The 20,699-nt window shown below is 42.2% G+C and overlaps 1 protein-coding gene across 3 annotated transcripts in view; it reads left to right on the forward strand.

Moving 5' to 3' along the window:
• Window positions 1–4,335: 4,335 nt before the first annotated feature.
• LOC115358877 (sodium-coupled neutral amino acid transporter 3-like) overlaps window positions 4,336–20,699 on the forward strand; it is a 37,885-nt gene continuing 21,521 nt past the window's right edge. For 2 of the 3 annotated variants that reach the window (XM_030050978.1, XM_030050980.1), the window contains exons 1-2: window positions 4,336–4,566; window positions 20,173–20,406. In XM_030050978.1, the coding sequence (XP_029906838.1) occupies window positions 20,267–20,406 (140 nt within the window). In that variant the 5' untranslated portion in view covers window positions 4,336–4,566; window positions 20,173–20,266. Of the gene's footprint in view, window positions 4,567–8,323; window positions 8,427–20,172; window positions 20,407–20,699 lie in introns of those variants that run through there. The other variant, XM_030050979.1, reaches the window with a different exon arrangement.

The following is a 20,699-nucleotide window of genomic DNA, read 5'->3' on the forward strand; positions in this document are numbered from 1 at the left end:
AAGATATGCACATGCTTAAGTCAATACAGCGTAAGTATCTGGTGTGCTCTGATGAAGGTCACTTGACTGTAAGGTCCGCTCCAAAATAAGAGTAGAAAGCTGTATCTCTGCTCATTGGCACAAGCAACAAAAAGAACTGGTGTCTCTCCTCATTAATCCCACAATAATGATTGCATTTTTTAATGCAAGCACCTATATTTCATAGTAACCTGATAACAACTTTGCTTTTTAATATGTTCTATTTGATGCAACTTGATCCTTGTTCCTACCAGCATTGTAGGAAAACCATTTGTTTGTCCCTGGGATAATATTTGTGTTTACACACATTTACCTACTTTGCCAGTTATCAGTATTTACATTAAATCAACTGATTCATAATGCATTGTGTACTGATTGACCTCCAAAGAGTCCTCAGCTTTGACTTATGAATGGTAATCTTGTGGAAAAAAAGACAAGTTAGCAGTGCTGTGGTATATTCCTGTAGTCGTTTATTATACCTGAGTTGTTGTACAAACTTCTGTTACACCTACATCCATCCATTATCTGCCGCTTATCCAGGCCGAGGTTGCAGTGGTAGCAGGCTGAAGAGTGCAACCCACATGGTTCTTTCCCCAGTCACATTCAACAGCACCACCTAGGGATCCCAAGACATTCAAAGGCCAGCCAGGATACAAAACCCCCAGCATGTCCTGGGTGTCTCTTCCCAGCTGCTCATGCCAGGAACACCTTCACAGGAAGGCACCCAGGAGGCATCCTAACTAGATGCCAGCCACCCTGCATAAGACACTCATTTCTGTGATCTTGTTCTTTTGGTCACTACCTAGAGCTCAAGACGATAGGTGAGGACTGGAACTGGTAAACGGAAAGCTTTGCCTGCTGTCTGTCTTCACCACGATGGTGCAGTACAGTGGCTGTATAAGTGCTGCTGCTGCCCCAATCCACCTGTTGATCTCCTGCTCCATTTTACCCTCACTCGTAAACTAGACATTTGAATTCTTCCACTTGAGGCAGTAACTCACTCGTAACTCAGAGGGGACATGCCTTTTGCAGCAGAAAACCATGGCCTCCGACTTAGAGGTCCTGATTCTTATCCCAAGCACTTTACACTCGGCTGCAAACCGTCCCAGTGTGTGATGAGGCCAACAGAACTACATCATCTGCAAACAGCAGAGATGCAATCCTGAGGTCACCATACCGGACATCCTCCACCCCCTAACTGTACTGTGAAAGTCTGTCCATAAAAAACACAAACAGAATTGGATGCAGGGACAGCCCTAACGGTGTCCAACACCCACTGGGACAGAGCTTGACTTAGTGCCAAAAATGCAGACACAGCTCTCACTACAGTTATACAGGGAATGAATGGTTCGCAGCAGCAAACCTGGCAACCAGTATTCCTGTAGCACCCCCCACAGGACACCCCAGGGAACATGGCTATAAACCTTCAGATCTACAAAACACTAGTGGACTGGGTTGGCAAACTCCCATGATCCCTCCAGTATCCATGCAAGGGTGAAGAGCTGGTGCACTGTTCCACGGCCAGGATGGAATCTGCATTGTTCCTCCTGAATTCGAGGTTCCACAATCGGATGGAGATGCCTTTCCAGCACCCTGGAGTAAGCTTTCCCAGGGAAGCTGAACACTGTGAAACCCCAATATATATCAAGTCCATTTTTTTAAAATGGGGACCACCACACCTGTCTGCCAATCCAGAGACACTGTACCTGATCTCCACACAACATTGAAGAGATGTGTCAGCTATGACAGCCCGACAATATCTGGAGCCTTCAGCTTTTCAGGGTGAATCAGGCAGTTTGCAAATCAGACGAGCCTCAGTGAACCTGACTATATCTAGTCAGGATCGCTCAACCTCTGTACAAGCCCAAGTTCGGTGACACTCAATGTACCAAAAGCCAGCTTCTGCACTGTAGGTCCTGTCCACCAGGGCCTCCGCCCCAGTGCACTACCTGTGTGGTGTTGCACCTGACCCTTACTTCTCCTCTCACAGGTGATGGGCCCATGACAGGGTAACCCCACATGACTCAAACAGGCTGAGCCTGGCCACACCCAGTAGTAGGTCTGGCCACCAGGCTCTTGCCTACAAACCACTACCCCCCACCCCACACACCTCCATCCCAGGCCTGGCTCCAGGAGGGGCCCCGGGCTCCCTATTTCAGGTGAGGTGTCTGTATATCACTTTGAGGACCATCCGTAGAGACTTTTTGAATCGCTCTTTGTTTGGCCCCTCACCTGGAACCTCTCTGCCTCGGGTGATCAAACCAGGAGCTACCTTCTCCAGACAATAAAGCTCCCAGGATCACAGAGGACCTACACCAAAATTAGGTTGTGATTCCAGGAGGGGCTTCTGTTACACCTTATACATGTAATAGGAAAAACACCTGCATGCACTTGGCTGATTTCCTGACTCAGAAATAATCCTCCAGAACACTTCATGTGCATCACCTTTTTAAGTTGACAGATCGGTGGGATATGGTGAAACTCACTTGCACAATTAAGGCAGGAAAGAACAGGGGAAAGTTCCCACAGCTCAATGACAATGCTGTGCCTCCACAAGTGATGAATACAAATAAAGTAAAGCCTGTCTCGCCACTAAATTGAGGATCAGGTTTTCTCTTCAGGTCAGAGGCTCAAATTCAATGTAAAACATACACATATAGTTAAGCCTGGTTGTTCCTTTTCACTGATAGTCATATAGTTGTGAATTTCCCCTCACCCTCACCTCCCCTCATAAGCTGCAGCATTAAACACCCACCTTATCAGTGTGTCTTAATAATAATGTGAATAATGTAGGCGACAGTACTCTGAAGTTACAATTGACAAGAAGACATTCTGTACTTGACATCATCTTTTCCAGCTATAGGATACATCTGTTGAGTTCCTCAGCTGACCTCTGAACTGCACAAAGCACTTTCTCAGCATCTCTGGCCCTTTCCTCAATGGGTATCCATTCCCCACTGGGGCAGCCCCTGAGCAGCTGCTGAGCTTACATCTTCAGGAGGTGAAATGTCCTCCCCACTCCACAAGGTCAGGTTTGCTCTGACAGCTTCAAAGGAAACTGACTGGTTGTTGGTGCAACATAGTCACAAAGGGGAATGAGGGAATCAATGGCATATTTTGAATCTGGTACTTGTGGGAAAATCTGGGAAAGTACAATGCCTCAGCTCCAAATTCCAAATACATACGAGTTTCTACTTTAGGTTTACTTTGAGCCCCAAATCACTGTTTCTAGTCTCATAGGGCTTAACCGGCCAAGTTTACAGTAAACAAAATAGGAGGACACTCCCTGCCGTAATCCTTATGTAGGACAAGGAAAAAATGGATGAAACAGGGAAAAATGATGAAATCTTTAAGAGCATGAAGACAGGAGACCCCTTCCTGGTCAGACAGGTGTGCAATATGTTCTGATCCAGTGGGAAAATTACAAAAGCAATAGCCTACATGCATACACTTAATATAAACACTCTATGGTCTGCATCATGTGAGGGTGTATGCTGAAGGGCAATTACTAACACCTTTTGACGACAATGAACTGGGCAAGGAACTTTTTTGATGGAAAATGTGTGGTTGGCCTTGTGATGACAATAGCCCACGTGCGTTGGGAAATGGATGCAGACAGGTTCACTTGAAATCAATATTGAGAATAGGTCAGGGAAACTGATACAGGCTGCTGCACGCAGGTGTATCTCCCTCAGTGAACATGAGCGAGAGAGAGAGAGAGAGAGAGAGAGAGAGAGAGAGAGAGAGAGAGAGAGAGAGAGAGAGAGAGAGAGAGAGAGAGAATCCCCCGAGCGGTGTGACATCAAAACGCACTACCGCCAATGACCTAGAAATGGGCTGTGCGTATCCTATGTGCGTAAGCAAGAGTGGGCTTTGGACACATGGCACAAGCAGTTGTTTACGTTGGTGTCAAAAAAATGATAATGTCAGTGAATTTCAAAACGACATGCCCGTGTGTTTCTCGGAGTAAAGGGATTTCAAACAATCGAATCATATAGCACCATATAGAATGCCTGGTCTATGTTGTCCCGTGCTCCGCTCTCTCATTGCCCGTGCCAACCTCATTGTTTACAGGGCGCGCTCGGGCACGACGATAAATCCATGCGCATGAAAAATACCCAGCCACCAGCATATGAAACGGTGTAGTTGATTTGATGTCGTGTCAACACCGCAGAAAAAAGCCGACGTATTAAAGGAGTCAAGATAATAATCTAGTGCATGTCATTTTTTTAATGGTTAAAAGGCGCGTGCCAAATACTAGGCTCGTATCCCTGCGCGCTCTGGCTTTGTATACAAGAATAGACTGATTGGAGTCGCTGCGTGCAGTAGGCGGAACCCGGACCCTATCCACATCCCCCTTTGAAGAGATTATGAGGACAATTTACCGAGGAACACATGCCATTAACACCATTTGGAGGGAACACGTACGGATCTAGCAGGACGGAGACAGGACGACACGCTACGGGTCGACGCAAAGCCAGCCAGCGGAGACTAGATCTATGTGAAGATATTTGGTGTTTGAGGAGGATACTTAACGATAGTTGTGTGGTGAGACTCTGAAAATTCTATGTAGCGCTATTCTATGAATGGGTTGTCTTTTAATGCTGACATGTTATTTTACATGTAGCCATGTTTAAACTTTTGAATACACGTTTTTACCCGGGGTAGAACAATGTCAGTGATCTAAAATGTATCGTTACAGTAAAGAAAAAAAAAAAGGAAAAAAGAAAACAAAAGAAAGACAAGGCTTCAAGGAATTATATGCTTTCTAACCACCGGTTAGCATTTACAGTTTAAGGAAAAATTAAATGAAGGTAACGCCGTTATTAACCGCTGCAGCTGTGCGCGCGTCACTGACGTCTGTCGCCAGGTAACCTGCCGGGACGTGACATTGCAAAGGTGCAGCACCTGTTCTCTGCAGAGCTGAGTTCCCTAACATCTGCACGTTTTCACTGAATGATAGCGTCCCTCACAGTCAACCCCATTTGACATGATTTTGCCCCACGGAGCTCATCTGAGAAGATTGTTATTGGTAGATATGATTTTGCATAGAGCTGGCAAACAGCATAGACTGCGCTGTTGTTGGGGAGATAACAGTGGCCTATGGGGAGAGAAACCACTTATCACAATAGTCATTTGTGATTCTCTCGTTGCCCTATCTTTAAACGAAGCAATAGTGAAGTTACCCCGGGATATGGAGGACCCCATAGATTCCCAGGACCCCTGACGATTGCTGGATCATATTGCTCTTTAGTTTGATTTTCAATAGTTTGCTTACAAAACTCCACAACGACAAGCGTTTTGAAGTTTCCCTGTAGGAATGTCACTGTTTCAGTCATGACTGGCATCCAGTAAACTGGGCTGCCACCAAGCTTGCATCCTGCAGCTGCACGTGTAGTGGAAAGCTTAATTTTCAGATTGCATGTCACATTTTTTGTTAATGCTGCTGAAGCTTCCACAGCTGTCTCACACCACTTCACAGCTTGGGTTCAGGTGCCAGCTGGTCTTAATATTTAGTGATTTAGTGGAGCCCTAGACTGTGGGCCATGTATTCAGACTGTTAGTCAGATGGCAAGTCTGGCTAGGAAGAGGGCCAAGCAGCTTCAGCAGTTCAGTATTTAACATTATTGGTGGGTGCAGGTGCTGCCATAAAGAGCTTAGGTATTATTTTTCTCTGACTGTCTATTTGTGTCAAGGTGATGCTGCATTTTAAACAAACACATAGTTAGCCTTGTGCTGTATATATCAGCATCAAAGAGGGAATCTCTCAGTCCCAAGAAATCCTTCAGGGGTATCTGTGTGGGGGTGGGTGGGTTGTCATTTACCTAATCTGCTTATTTATCCAGCTGGGCAAGGTGTAGAAAATCCCATACAGTGGATGAAACTTCAAATGCGGCATGATTGCTGTGTACAGGTGCAGCAGGCAAGAGTCTTGGTCTTGAACACTTTTGGAAGGCTTTCGAGCAGCAGGTAAGACTGTAACTGCTGGACTTGACAGGGTGGAGCAGTCGAGAGCTCATGTCACGCCTGCTCTGCCTCAGCTGTTTGACCGAGTCCACTGGCTTGTCAGAGGGCCGCGTACTGCCTCTCCCCCTCTCCTACCATACTCCAGATTCAAATCACACTCTGAACAGACTGATCCAGCCTCAGCTGGCCTTTTTGAGCGCTGAGCTTTTCATCAGGTGTGTGGGGATAAATCCTGCATGAGAGTGCTTTTGTATGTGTCTGTCTGCATGTGTTTTACATGTGGTTGTGTGCTCATCCACGGGTTTGCATAATTTGGTATTATTATGGAGAGTGAGAATAGATTCTCAAATAATGTCATGGCCTTTCAGCTTGAATAGAAAACATACAGTATAGAGTGACAGGCAGGCCGTGGCTCTGATTTCATCCTTTGTGATTACATGGTTTCTGCCTTTTTCACTCCAGATTATCAATGGTTTCATTTAGTTTAATTTCTGCTAGTGCAAAGTAGCTATCAAAATGGCCAAGATCTCTTTGGAAATTACCTGCTCTCTTTGAATCCCAATTTAGTGGTCCAGGAGTGCTGATCCTCTTCTCCTAGCTCCCGGCTTCTTCCCTTTGGTTGTGTGAAAATGAATGCAGAGCTGAATGGACACAGGGATTGACTCAGTTCTTCTTTAATTTGATCAAAGTCCTATGTCCATTTGTAATATATACCTATCCTGCCAGCAATACTGCTTTACCTCTACAGGAATTAAAAAAAAAAACAAAAACAAAAACAAAAAAAAACATGAAGGGATTGTATGGTCTTACAAAGAAATCCTTCCTGTGACTTTGCCCAAAGTATAAGACTATGAAAGAATATAAGCCCCTGTGTGGTCTTGAGGTTTTACAGTGATTTGACTTTTAGCCTCTCAAAAGTTAATTGGAAATATGTGCTTAACCCACCCATTCCTCTCTCACGTTACAAAGGAGTCAGTGTTGCAGTTAGTGTTGCAAGTGTGTTAGTGTTGCAAGTAAATACTTGCCTCACATTCGCCTATTCACAAACACACACACACTGATGGCAGAGGCTACCGTGCAAGGTGTTAAGCTGCCCATCAGGAGTGGTTATGGCTACAGTGTTTTGCTCAAGAACACTTGGACACACTCACTGGAGGAGCTGAGGATCAAACTGGGAACCTTCCTATTACGAGATGACAGCTTAAGATTTAGTAGGGTAAGATAAATGACATCTATATGGCATGCCTGTTGAGGGTGTTTTTGTGTGCACATAAAGTTACAGGTCTATATGAATTTCTTCTTTCCCAGCCTGTAGTCACATTAATTACCATAGGTTATGTAGCTAATTGCTGTCATTGGAGGTTGACATTGGTCATGACTGTGCAAACTGCTTCATGGAGATCTTAGGGTATCTGAAGGAGTACATGAGCGGTGTAACTGATGAAGTGTAGCTTGCATAAGGTCACACCAATTAGGAGAAGTGAGGGCCTGTTGGTTAGCCACAGGAGGAACTCTAAGTCGTGAGAACATATTACACTCTCACTCCTGTCTAAATATAAATAGTGGAATGCGCAAAAAGGCCCAAACAGGCTCTTAGGTGAACAGTGGTGTGGGAATGCAAATTTTATATTACTGAAATGCATGTCCTGTATTGAGGATATTGCTCAAGGACATGTCAGCAGGGCAGATGAAGGACAGTCCGTAACCACTAGGCCACCTTGCCGGCACGAATTGTGAGTACATTACACTACAGCCTTTAGCTGTATTTTGACCCTTTATCTGTGGTTTTGTATTAATGCATTGAGTCTGTTGTACTCAAAGCAGTTCTTAGGGTGGAGTCTTTATTCTAAAGCCTTTCATTGATCAGCTTACAAATCTCGCCTGCTGTGGTCAGGAGTTCTTTGGCAGTTGATTGGGATTTGGACTTTCATGGCACTGTGGCATGTGATGGAGTCAGCAGTGCTACACACACCATAGTGGCAGTGCACTGTGTGGGTTGCATTTCCAGCTGAATGCTTGCAGTGGCCCCCATGTGATGCCCCCACCTCACCCAACCCCCACGTGATGGGGAAGAGAGAGAAAGGGAGGTGTGCCAGGAGAGGGTGCTACTTTGTTTTGGAGCACATGACTGAGATAAGACAGAGCTTGCATTGAATGGTGCAGCGGTCAGGCAGGACTTCCTGGATGGAGGGCCTGTTGGCTGGTGATGCTCTCTCCCATTGTCCCTACTAATGTACATACCAACAAGCATAAGGTCTCTTCCTAGCCACTGTCCTTGGCTGTGTCAATGCTGCCCTTTATACTCAGTGTCCTGGTTCCAGACAAGCTGCTTCAGCTGCACTCGGGGCCACAGTGGAAGCTAACCACAGCTGGCTTTCTGGAGGAGCAGAAAACAAGTTGTTTCAAACAGTGTCTCTTTTAAACCAACACCAACTTATATGGTAAGCGGAGTCTTGTAAAAAGCTATAGTTAGACAGACCTATCATAGTTTGTGAACTAAAGTTTGATTCCTATTTTTGGAGTAGTATCTTTTGGAGTAGTATTTTGCAGTTTATCTGATGTTGTGGTGCATAGCTTGAGCGGTGAACCAAATGAAATTTTCTTGTTTTGGTTGATTCTTATGTCAAAAATTCTTCATAACCAGCTAGTGTCTGAAAAAAGGAGAATTATCCTCAAATGCTGTCAATAAAAATGCGTAGAGTACACTAGCTTTTTTGCTTTATCGGGTTATACTGGAGCTTTTCCTTCACCAGTCCTCGCTCAGCATTAAATGTTGCAGTTAACCATAATATAAAAGTATGTTCAATTTATAATCATCTTATAATCACAAATAATTCAAGGATATTTCTCAGCAGCCTCACTGGAGGAGACCTACTGAAGGATAGCCTAAATGACAAGGAGTTAATGTAAAAAATGGAGGGAAGTGAGTTGTTAGCGTGCCACAGAGCAGGTGTGTAACCTAAGGTCAGCATTTAGGAAAACAGTGATGTTCCTGTCCAGTATATCAACCTTGATCCCAGACACAAAAGGAATTGTTTGCAGGTGATACTTTAGTGAATAACTGAACAGCTACCAGTTGTTCTGGGGAAAAAAAATGCTTTCAATAGTCTTAAATGTGGATTAACTTTTTGTTTATTACACAGAGGGCCAAGTGTTGTTTTCTTACAGGCGGACTATGTAGTTTCAAATGGGAGGGCACAAAACCTTGTTATGATGCAGTAAAAATGATGAATGCTAATTAATTCTTAAAGAATTTAACTCCTACATGACTCATAAGTTTAGCATAACTCTTTTACTCAATCATAACTCAAAATACAGGGGCATTTTTTGTTTGTATGGTCATGTGATATCAAAACATTGGATTCAAGAGACATTTCTTACATTAATGCCATTGGTTGTCAGCCTTGACATCCACAGCTCAGACTATGAACCTGATTGGTTTTATCTTTCCAAATCAAACACAATCCTTTACATCAATAAACAAATTGGTATGCCCTCCCCTTTTGAAACCACATCTGCCCTCAAAGCCTGGATAGCTAATTTAGAAATTTTAAAGTCAAACTGAAAACCTATTAATCTAACTATTAATTATCTGCCAGATTATGACTGAAACAAAGTGTGGAAACCTTGCTAGTGCATTTGTTTAGACCAGCAATTTAACAGTTATGTTGCAGGTGTCAGGTAAGGTATGCTCTGCACCTCTCCCTGGGGTATCCATCTATGATTTAAATGAAGCACCACATGAGCCAATAAAATTATTTAACACACACCTAGTCATATATACTCCTGTAATTTTCACAATTTATACATCAATTGTCATGTCAAAACCAGGGTGGAAACATTAAGAAGTCGCCTAAATACCATAGACACTAAGTAGTTTTTATTCTATCATTATTGCTATATTTCTATATTTCTATATATTTTTTATTTATTTTTTATTTATTTTTTAATTTTCTTATGTATATTACCAGCTGCCTGAGTTACTTAACCTGGTAGCAGGAATTTATTCAATCTTCTTTGACAATGGCCTAATCTCTTACATAATCCAGAGCTTTGCTGCATTAATTTAGATGGAACGGGAACCATAAAGTGGATGTATGTGTTTGTGTGTGTCTGTGTATGAGAGAGAGTGAGAGAGGGTGTGTGTGTGGGAGGGGTGGGGTGGGGGTTGTGTCACCTCTGTGCTGTGTCAACACTCTTTAACTGTCTCTGTAGGAGCTAACTGCCCAGGTGTCATCATGTATCAGTGATAACTAAGTGTTAAGGGGGACAACTTTAACAGATCTGTGTTAACTGACAGAGAAAAAATGTTATTTAAATCACATCTGTTTCAGCACTTTCACCCACTGTATAATCAGGAAAGAACACATTGTCAGCAGTCTGGGTGTCGGGGTGTCAGTGCTGCACACACTCACTCAAGGGACCCAACATAACACTTTGGTTCACACTAACAGTCAGCTGGGGTTTAGTGCCTTGCTCAAAGGTACCTTACCAATAGATGAAGGAGGCGAGAAAGAGAGAATTATTTTTTCAGCTTTTTAATTCCCGCCAAGATTTTTGAACCAGTTATGGTTTGGTCCTAAACTCCATTTATCACCGTTAGGCTACTGCATTTTGGTCCAATAAATAAATAACTTAAACCATGCAGCTTCTCAACTTAGCTGGGATTTTTCAGTCAGCTCCCATATTTTTCCTCTTCTTTTCCAGTGACATTTATATGATGTCATGCCAAATGTTGGGACAGTGTACTTACAGGATTTTTAGGGATCTTTTTGCATAGACTGATGCAATGTAGTGATTTATGGCTGTGTTTGTAGGTAAATAAAAATAAAAAATAATAAAAAATCAAATACAGTGACATTTTGTAATGGAACCTGTATGAGCATTGTGTTTTATGTCTTTATGTCTTTTTTGTTATGTTTGGTCATATAAACAAGTATAAACAACATATGCTTTTCAACAGATATGTTGTGGAGGCCTACTTTAACTAGTAAGCCCAGAAGCCCAGTGTTAGTGTATTCCCCATAGAGGAGATGAAAGCAGCTCATTGGTCAGGGTGCCAGAGAGCTGAGATCATATTCAAATAAACTGATAATTAATTCTACATATGCCATCACCACACATGTGCTGTGGGAGTGTACAGAATCTGTCCTTGTTTAATGAATCCTATCTTTTAATCTCCTGCATCCTCGCCTCAAACTGTGTTTGCAGCTACAAAACACATGTTTATTCCGGCGATGCTGTTAATAACCGCACCATGTGTCTATATTTTCCGAATGTTGATTTGTTTTATTGTTTGGCTAGCAGTTTCGCTACCTCTAAGTCATATCTGCAATGACACTGCAATATTCAGTCGCTTCCTCAAACTCTTTGCCACTTACCTTTGACCTACATCTCACCTTCACCTCGTCTTGTGTCGAAGGCCGATACGCTCATCTTCAAGCCCTTACCTTTTTGTGTGTCTCACCTGTCCTCCTGTCTGCGTCCTATTCTGTGCACTTCTCTGTGTGGTTGTGCTGCTGTTGCACTGTGCCCTCCTGTCTGTGGGGTGTCCAGTGTGAGAACTGAGCCACAGTGACAGGATGTGATGTGTGGTTCTATAAATAAATCACATTTTCAGTGAGTCACCAGGCTGGAGCTCCCACGCAGAAGTGTCACGAGACGCCAAAGACAATTCATTCTCCCTTACGCCTCACTCGCCGCATGCTGCAGCCCAGACACCCCTAATCCATGCGCTACAGTTCATGTGGCAAAAACAGTGGGCTGACTTTTGGTCGCTCTCTCACCCTTACATAGGGCATTTAACAAAGTTGAGCCGGGTCATTACAGTTGTGCAAAGGTCATAACCGTAACCGTTAACTACAGACTGTTGCATGTGCATGTGGGTTTATTTAAAGGACTTCTCCAACATTTTGGGCAAAATACCCTTTTTCCGACTTAACCAGACTGAGACAAGGTGCTCGATATCATTTTCACATCTGTATGTCCGGTGGTTTGGTTCATATAGGTAGCATTTCTTGTTAGCTTAGCATAAAGACTTGAAGTCTATGGGAGTCTTTAGCCTGACTCTGTCAAAGTGGATAAATAAACCTTACTGCAACTCCAAATCTGTCTTATTTACACAATTTATCATCTGTATTTTAAATATACATTTTGGAATAAAAAAAAAACAAACTCAAACAAAAGTTAATTTGTGTCAGATCTTCCTATAGCTTCATCACTGCGATACACGGAAGAATAAACGTGTTCAGCGGTTACAGTTCCACCATCTAATTTCTCCTAAAAGGATTCTTGTTTGTTTTTCATATACATGATATGTTGTGTAAATAAGACAGATCTGGAGTTGATGCAAGGTTTATTTTTTCATTTTGATGAGCCAGGTTTACGACTCCCATAGACTTCAAGTCTTTAAGCTAAGCTGACATGAAATGCTACCCATAGCACCCAAACCACTGCATGTACAGAAGTGAAAATGGTGTTGAAAAAATTGTCTCAGTCTGGGTGAGTTGGATAAAGGGTATTTTGCCTAAAACATTGGAGTATTCGTTTAAGAGTCCAAATGGGTAAGTGTGTGGTGATGTGTTCCTGACGCCACAGCGCTGTTTTAGTCACAGTATGTCATTTGTTTCCCCACTATGTGCTTGGATGCGTCAGTATCCATTTGTAGAGAAATGTACGTTGTGAAACCATCAAAGGAGATTGGAGGGCAAATCACTGTAATCTTTTTTTCCTGCCCCTGGCACACATTATAATCCTGATCACAAACACTATGTGATAAACACTTGACTTGCTGTGGGAGATAATGCCTTCCACCTGATTGTGGATATTTAAACGTGTTGCCAAGCAGACACAGCGCTCGGCATCGTTTCATAGTTTCTGACGTGTGTTTCTCACAACAGCTTAGGAACACTCAGAGATGAGGAGCATCTCAGAAGCTGACATACAAATCTCTGAGTCGGGAGTTAATCTCCTATTCACCCTGCTGGCTAATCACACTGGCACTGAAGGCCTGTACTGTAGCAGAGAGAGAGAGTGCTAGAGAGAGAGGGAGAAAGATGAGACAGTGAAAATCAAAGACACCGAGAAGGTGAGGAATTCTATGTGATGAAGGGCAATGGTGTGAAGAAACAAGATATCAAGGCCAGCGATGCGGGAGTAGTGTGATGAGAGAGAGAGACCTGAGCATGGTTAAAGGGGAGTACTTCTTAATTTAGAAGTCACCCACTGAAATCACACCCTTTTCCCTAGGAAAAGTTTTGGAAACAGAAGCAGCTATCAAAGCTGGCCACTAAAGAAGCAAAACTCTTTAAACCTTTGACTGTGCTGTAAGTGGAACACTCTCTCTTTGGGCAATATCTGTCTCAGGCTTTACACTGCTTTATTTCTTTACTGTATTGTTTTATTTAAATCACCCTGGCATTATAAGGTCAATGTATGTAACACTGACCTTTATAATGTTTCCTATTTCATAAGATTTTCCTCTATACAGCTGTACATCACAGATAAGTGGGCGGGATAAATTCATAACTTGTGTTTTCCGATGTGAGAGACAGTACTGAAAGCTTACTAATAAAGGCCATTTTGCAAAAATTGTAAAAAAAAAAAAAAAAAAAAAAAAATGCAAAAATTGCATGTTTGGAAACTAATACAGTGGTATTCTCCTTAAGGCAGCAACTGAACTGTGCAGATGTTACAAAAACAGAGGAAAACTCAGTGAGCACTAGTATAATGCTTCATGCCTGGATGGCAAGTGTAACTCTACACCTCTCTCAGTTACATATTTGTGTCATGGTCACAGCTTCATTCTTTGCCTCTAATTCATTTAACTAAATCATCATATTTTCCTGTTATTACACTACAATGTGTGTGTGTGTCTCTTTGTATGTGTGTGTGTGTGTGTGTGTGTTGTGCATGCACATGCGCCCTTGTGGGAAGGACCACAGTACAGACAGATGGTTGTTGAACTCTTCCACAGCGTTAGCCGTGTCTTTGCTGAATGTTTACTGGGCGTGATTATTTCAGGCAGCTGGTGTGTTCAGTGGCACATGCAGCAGCACTTAAACACAGCTTTGTGTGTGACACGACGCGGGGGTACAGCGAGGCTATTTGCTCTTGTGTGGCTATTTTTATGCAGCAGTGCGAGTGTATGGAGTGACATGAGACGGTTGATCCCAATTTCCTGCATGAACGAGATGGGTCCTAATCTGATTCTGTCTGTCATCCCGGGGTCTGACAGAGTGCCAGGGGTCCCACAGCGCAGCCCACTGTTTTACAATAAAAATGCTCTCTGAAAAAGGCCCAACTATTAGCTGCTCATCAGGGAAATTGTGGGAATATGTAATCTCTTAATCTGCAGGAAATCTCCCTCTTCATGGACAGAAAGGAGGGATGAGGTATTTTTTCCCCGTAAATCTACTGCTAAAAACAAGTTTTTTTTTTTTTTTTTTTTTTACCCAATATAAAAACTGAGAGTAGTACTTACAAATGTTTACCTTTTTTATCTTAATGTATGATAAAATAACTTCACTGTAAATGACCTGTAATTGATTTGATGATACTCTGGATGATTTAAAGGATTTAACTAATAATTCTGGTGAAAACAGCATATGAAGCAGTTGAGCTGTCCTATCACTTTATCCCTGGCCTGGGTGTGAGAAAAAAGATGACCACAGTTAATGATTGTCCCCAGGCACTTCAGCAGATTAAGAGCCCCTGAAAATTACACTGGAGACACAATTAACGAAGCTTAGTGCCTGCAGGCCTGTGAGAATGTGGCAAAGTCTTTACTAGTATGTATGACAATGTATAAGGACAAAGTAACCAGCATGCATAGATGTTTTCAGTTTAGCATCAGTTTATAATCATTGGTGAAATTCTCTGGGCCTCTTTGTTCTCTGATGCCTCAGCAGAGCTGCTTACGTCAGACCGGGCAAACTGAAGGGCATGCATCGTCACTGTGTGTTGAGGATGACAAATTGAGGTGATGATTTCGGATGAGGTCTTGAATAAACAGCCTCTGCTGGAGCTGGGAAAGACTCACTTTTACTCCCACAAGGAGCAACACAATATGGCATTTACTCCTGCATGTGAATATTTTTGGCTCTTATCCATTAAATTTACAGTTTGGTGAACTATGGAGAAAACATTCTCCTCAGGTTTTACACCTTTTAATTCATTTGGACCCTTGTTCTATGTTCTTATTCCTTCTTTTTTTTGTCTTACTGTATTTAGCTAACCACTTTGTAAATCTGTTTTTCAAGGTCTACACAAACAGTTACTTATTATTTTTATCCACTCAAATCAGAGACCTACATTGATTACACTTAGAGAAAAATGTGTCTTACTAGGCTTGCACACCCACTGTACCCTCCTTTATTGAGAGCAACAATCATACTAAAGACCAAGATTGATTTCCTCCCTGTCAGCCTTTCTGTGAGCATGTTGCACGCAGAGCTGCGGAAAATGAACTCACCAAGTTATTTAGTGGAGACCTTTAAAATTAACAGCGCGCAGATTTTTAACTCTGTGTATGGTGTAATTACACTGATGTCATTATTCACCTCCCTTCAAGTGTTGAAAAAGCCTTGCTTGCTGAATGCATTTTGAAATCAGGGTAAACAGCGATTGCTCATGCAGACAATTGCACATGTGTCTTAGTATGACATAGTGTCTGTAGACTTGAGCATGTGATTTCAGTTCTTTGCCTGTCTGGACATTTGCTCATGGGCATCCAGTCTTTTTTCCATTTCACCAGCACAAAAACTATTGTTTTATATATCAATATATCTCTATAGATCTCTCTATATCTATCGATATAGAGAGATCATGTTACCCATATCGTATTTTTGCTGGATAAATTGGCTTGTTTGACCACTAAAAGTACACCAAATTGAATTTTAAGCATTCTGCATTTTTGAGAAACATTTTTTTGTCCCTACATTATCACCGATTCAAAATTTCTGACCTATCAGCACAAGGCCAGGCCAGGCCACTCAAATAAACAGCATGGTTACTATAAATGAAGGAATTTGAAAATGTCCAGTCTATAAGTATGTGTAAACAAAATTTCCTGAAATTTGATATACACATGATACATGTCGCTATATTATGAGACGCATATCCATCTGTATCGACAAAAGTTGTTAATGTCAGCATGTCTCTGCTAATTATCCCCACACATCACCTGAAACCTTTACATTTATGTGTTTAATAGTACCTGATGCCAGTAGACCTATGTGCCATAAATGTCAGCATCAGTATTCCTCTTGGCAAAAAAGTTGCCCCACTTGTGAAGGAGCATTTTCTCCTCACATAGCCTATTTTGATTTCATCCTCAGTTGCTCACAGCTTAGGGAACCGGAAAGCAGGCCTTATAGGAATAGGAGGATTGCTGAATGAGTGTGTTTTCACTCTCAGCTGTATTCAAGGATGTCACGTGCTGTCTTTGTGATTTAACACAATGATTGTAGGAGCCATGACTCTGACCAATCAGGTTTGGTGTTTTGAAGCTCACTGCTTGAGGCTGTTGAAGAGGTAGCCTTGTAACCAGGCAGCCAATCATGTATTATCCTCCAGTGCCCACCCCCACCCTCTTGGAGATTTGTAGACTGTGAGTGACAGTGTGGTCCTTCCTAGTGATTTGTCCCATGAGAGTAGCCCTGCCTCTACCATTGCTACCGTCAGCATCTCTGCTACAACTGCGCATGAATGCGGGATACTGGCATCTGCTGAATTCAAGGTGACATCTTTTCAATTAGAGTCCAATGAAATACCTTTTCAGCCCCTCGAGTGGCTTGGCGAACTACAGCCAAGGGGGCCCCGGCAGTATAATGATGCCTGGCACAATAGTACCAGTGTTCTCCAACTCGTTCCCAGGAAACCGCACAACATGTGCCATTGTGCACTATGCTTTACTGCCCAACCACGTTGCCTGGCTTTAGCCAGAGACACCGAGAGGCCTGGCTGTGCAGTAAAGCTCACAGCAACGTGGTTGGTAACACAGGCTCAGAGGACTATTAGATGAAAATGGGGTTTATTCACCTTAAACTACGTTTGATGTGTTAAAATAATTTTTACAAAAAACTGCTTTTAAAAGGGCAGGCTGTGAAGCGGAAGAGGCCCAAGGGGGCAAAGGAAAGCTGTGTGTGTGCCAGGAGTGGTACTACAGAAAACCCTGGGCATTGTTGCTATGCTGAACCCTTCTGAATAAAAGAGGAAACCGAGAGAAAAGTGACAAGCAGAAAAATGAAAGCACAAAGAGGGCTAGAACTGGTTCTTAGCTGGTCCTAGCTGGTTCTTCTCCTTTCATCTCCATGTGGGGGGTTTCCATATGTGTGTGTGTGTGGCAGCACTGAGGCCCACAGCTTGCTCTTCCTTATATCCTTCACTGCTGTAGTGAATGAGATATTTCAGGGCCAGCCAGCAAGGAGGCCTCCAGGAGACACATGTCACAGGGGCCTTTTAGGGCCCCACACTTAGCAGGTCGGCTCAGACGCCACAGCAGGAGACCCATGATGAAGATGCATTCAGTGGAGCCCAGTGTGTCACAGCTATCTATATGCTCTTTGCATAGAGGAAGCCCAAGAAAAATGCCTGTCAGTCGACATGTCAGTGCAGAATTCACTTTGTCAGCTGTGCTGTCTGACTAACATAATGGTGGTTGGTGTTTTTTGTTTTACATGACGAGAGAGAGCTTGTGTTATTGTGTTAGGGTTAATGTTGATCCGAAAAAATTTCTTGCAGTTTCCCTGAGCTAATAAAGCACACTGATGTCATTCAAGTCAAAATTTCAAGATCAGGGTTTAAGAAAACTGCTGTAAATAAAATGCAGATCTTGAATTTTCAGTGTAATCTGTAAACTTGTGTAACTACCTGAAGATAATTGGGTGAAAATCTTCATTTCAACCATAGCTAGCTCCAGTTAAGCTTTTCTACACAAATATCAAAGATTAAGGTGAAAAACATGTGTCATCAGTGTTTTCACAGCTCTGAAATTGGTCTTGATGTTTATCCCAGCTGACTGGGATGGCAAATTTAGTGATTAATTAAGCAAGAAATTTGTGGTATTGCTCCATGGTGTCATCTTAGTCTCTGTGGTTGAACGCTCCTCCAGCATTATAGAAAGTGATTTAGAACTCAGTCACGTTCCCATGGGGCTTTAAGGAGGCTACAGACTCATTTGAGTGGCCTCAGGGTGGCATGCCTCATTTATCTTTCCACAAGTCTCTTAGGGTTGGCAACCACAAATTAAGACATTGCTAGTGCCATCGCATTGGTCTGTTATTTTCTCATTGGAAATGAACAAACATTGAAGTTGTCATTTTAGCAGGCTCATACTAACTATGTCTTTTTTTGGAATGTTTTAAAACCGACTTAAGCTCGATTCAGTGGGTAATGTCATATGGCAAACATGGCCATCATTCTATGCTAGCCATTTAAATATTCGGTAAGCATATGAAAAATATATTTAAGTTCATCTCCTTAAAAACATCCAAGGCACACTGTTCTGTTGAGAAAATATTAAAAAGCCTTTATTATTACATGGTTAAGTATGATTTGCAGCTGACCAACGTGTTTCAGGAGCCATCATCAGGGTGCTCATGAACACTCTGATAAATAATTAAGGCTTTTTAATATTTTCTCAACAGAAAAGTGTGCCTTTGATGGTTTGTAAGTTTGCCGGTCGTATATGGTATATGTTTTTTTTTTTTTTTTTTTTTTTTTTTTTTAAAGCAGATAAATGTAAATATAGCCTACTTTCCACTGACCTAACCCTCTCCAAAGAGCACCTGATTCTTGTTTGCCTGATTGAGGATTCATGCAGTGCTCCTATATTCCCCTTTTTGCATTGGCTAAGCATATTTTGTAGCTTATGCACTGCTGACCAGAACTGATCCATGAAGGGCGACCAAAGTAGAATATACACTCTCCAGAAACTACTGATCAGCTCCTCCATTTGGAGACTGCTGAATCAAGCATAAATTGGTGACAGTTACACTTGTCATTTTGATGGGATCTAATTTGATTGTATGAGATTCCCTATAAACCCAGTAAAAAAGTGTTTTTATCTTAATTAGCATTGTTATTGAGTTCTACCTTCATTATCAATCAGGATTTGAGAGTTACTAAAATTTAGTCACTGTAGAAAAATGGAGCATGGGGTGCGGTGGTGGGAGGTGCATTTTGTATAGAAATCCAAAATATAATTTTGTATAGAGTCCAAAAGCACTGTTTGGACCTTACCCTCATCGGGGAATTATATTGTTGCAACCCTGGTAAATTCCCACTCAACTGTCCAGCAAAGGGGAAAATATAAAACAAAAGGGCACAGTTTCATCCATCAGATTAAATCACTTTGTTAGCCCGCACCTCTTCTGATGGATATTGGCAAAGCAATCATCAGTAAAATGGTCACTGTAGACCTGCGTTTGGGCATGGTTGCTTTCATCATCTGTTAACCCCCTGACCAAGCCCATGATAAACTGTAACCATTTTAATAATAATAAAAAAAAATCTTCTCATCCTTTGAAAACACAGGCAAAGTAGAGTCAGTGGTTTAATATCCAAGAACAACACCAAATCAGCCATACTGGCAAGCTAGTATTACCATCCTTCAGTGAGCTGAGTGGAGGATAGCAGTTGCAGTTGAAGGGTGTTAATCAAACTGGGATGTACGAAGCAGGAGGAAATAAAGTTGTGTTTTGATAGTATTGCCTGCACTCTAATGTGTGAAAGTATCTTTTAATCCTTCCTCAGTGCAACTGCTTCACTCAGGAGCAATCAACTAGTATTCCTGCAGTTTCATGATGTTTCTTTAATGCCTAATGTGGTCAAAGCATCTATTTAGGAATTACATATTTTAGTTGGCTATCCCTTTAATAAAGTGCAATGTCATATGAATTGCAACCTTCTATTATTAGAAAGGACTTGTTTATGTGTTGGCCTCGTGGCTGAGTTGACACCCTACATATTGTGATGACAAGACTGTGAATCTGGCTCGTGTTTTTCTGTCATGTTTCCCCTCTTCTTTCTTCCCTGTTTTTGTTGATCACACTGTCAGAAAAGAACACATAAAAAAAGGACTGCGGGTTGCCCAATCTCTTCCAAAAAAACAAACAAACAAAGAAATCCTGGTTTCATCCTAAGATGTTCTGCCAACCCATTTTTCCCATCTCTTTTCTGTCACAGATCCCAGGAGGAAAATAAAAAGTTCACTCACAGAGCGCTTCGCACAGCAGAGCATCAGACATCCCTATAGACGCACCAAGGCACCAGGACAGAGATGAGTGAGGATAAACCAGCCGACACTGTGGAAACTGCTCCTGCTGAGGTGAACACCATTCCTAATGGGAAAGGCCATGAGCCCGGGGATGAGACCACAGCAACAGCCAAAACACCTCCTGCAGAGACAGACCCTGAGAAGTAAGCATATTCCTGTATACTACACGTACCTTTAAATGGTTTATGATTGCAAGCAAAGTCCTTTGGTGCATGTCATCCCTTCTCCTTCCTTTGCTTTTCCTGTCCCTCTACTGTCACTAACAAATAAAGCAGAAATGTCAGAAAACAAAACAAAACAAAACAAAACAAAACAAACAAAGCAAAACTGAAATCTGTAATGTTATTTAATTCATATATATTGTTATGATATCTTTTTGTATTGTGCAGTGTTGTAAAAGTCTGAAACGGGTACATTTGCCGTGGCTGGAAATGTC

This window comes from Myripristis murdjan, chromosome 5, assembly GCF_902150065.1.
Source record: "Myripristis murdjan chromosome 5, fMyrMur1.1, whole genome shotgun sequence".
Classification (NCBI taxonomy): domain Eukaryota; kingdom Metazoa; phylum Chordata; class Actinopteri; order Holocentriformes; family Holocentridae; genus Myripristis; species Myripristis murdjan.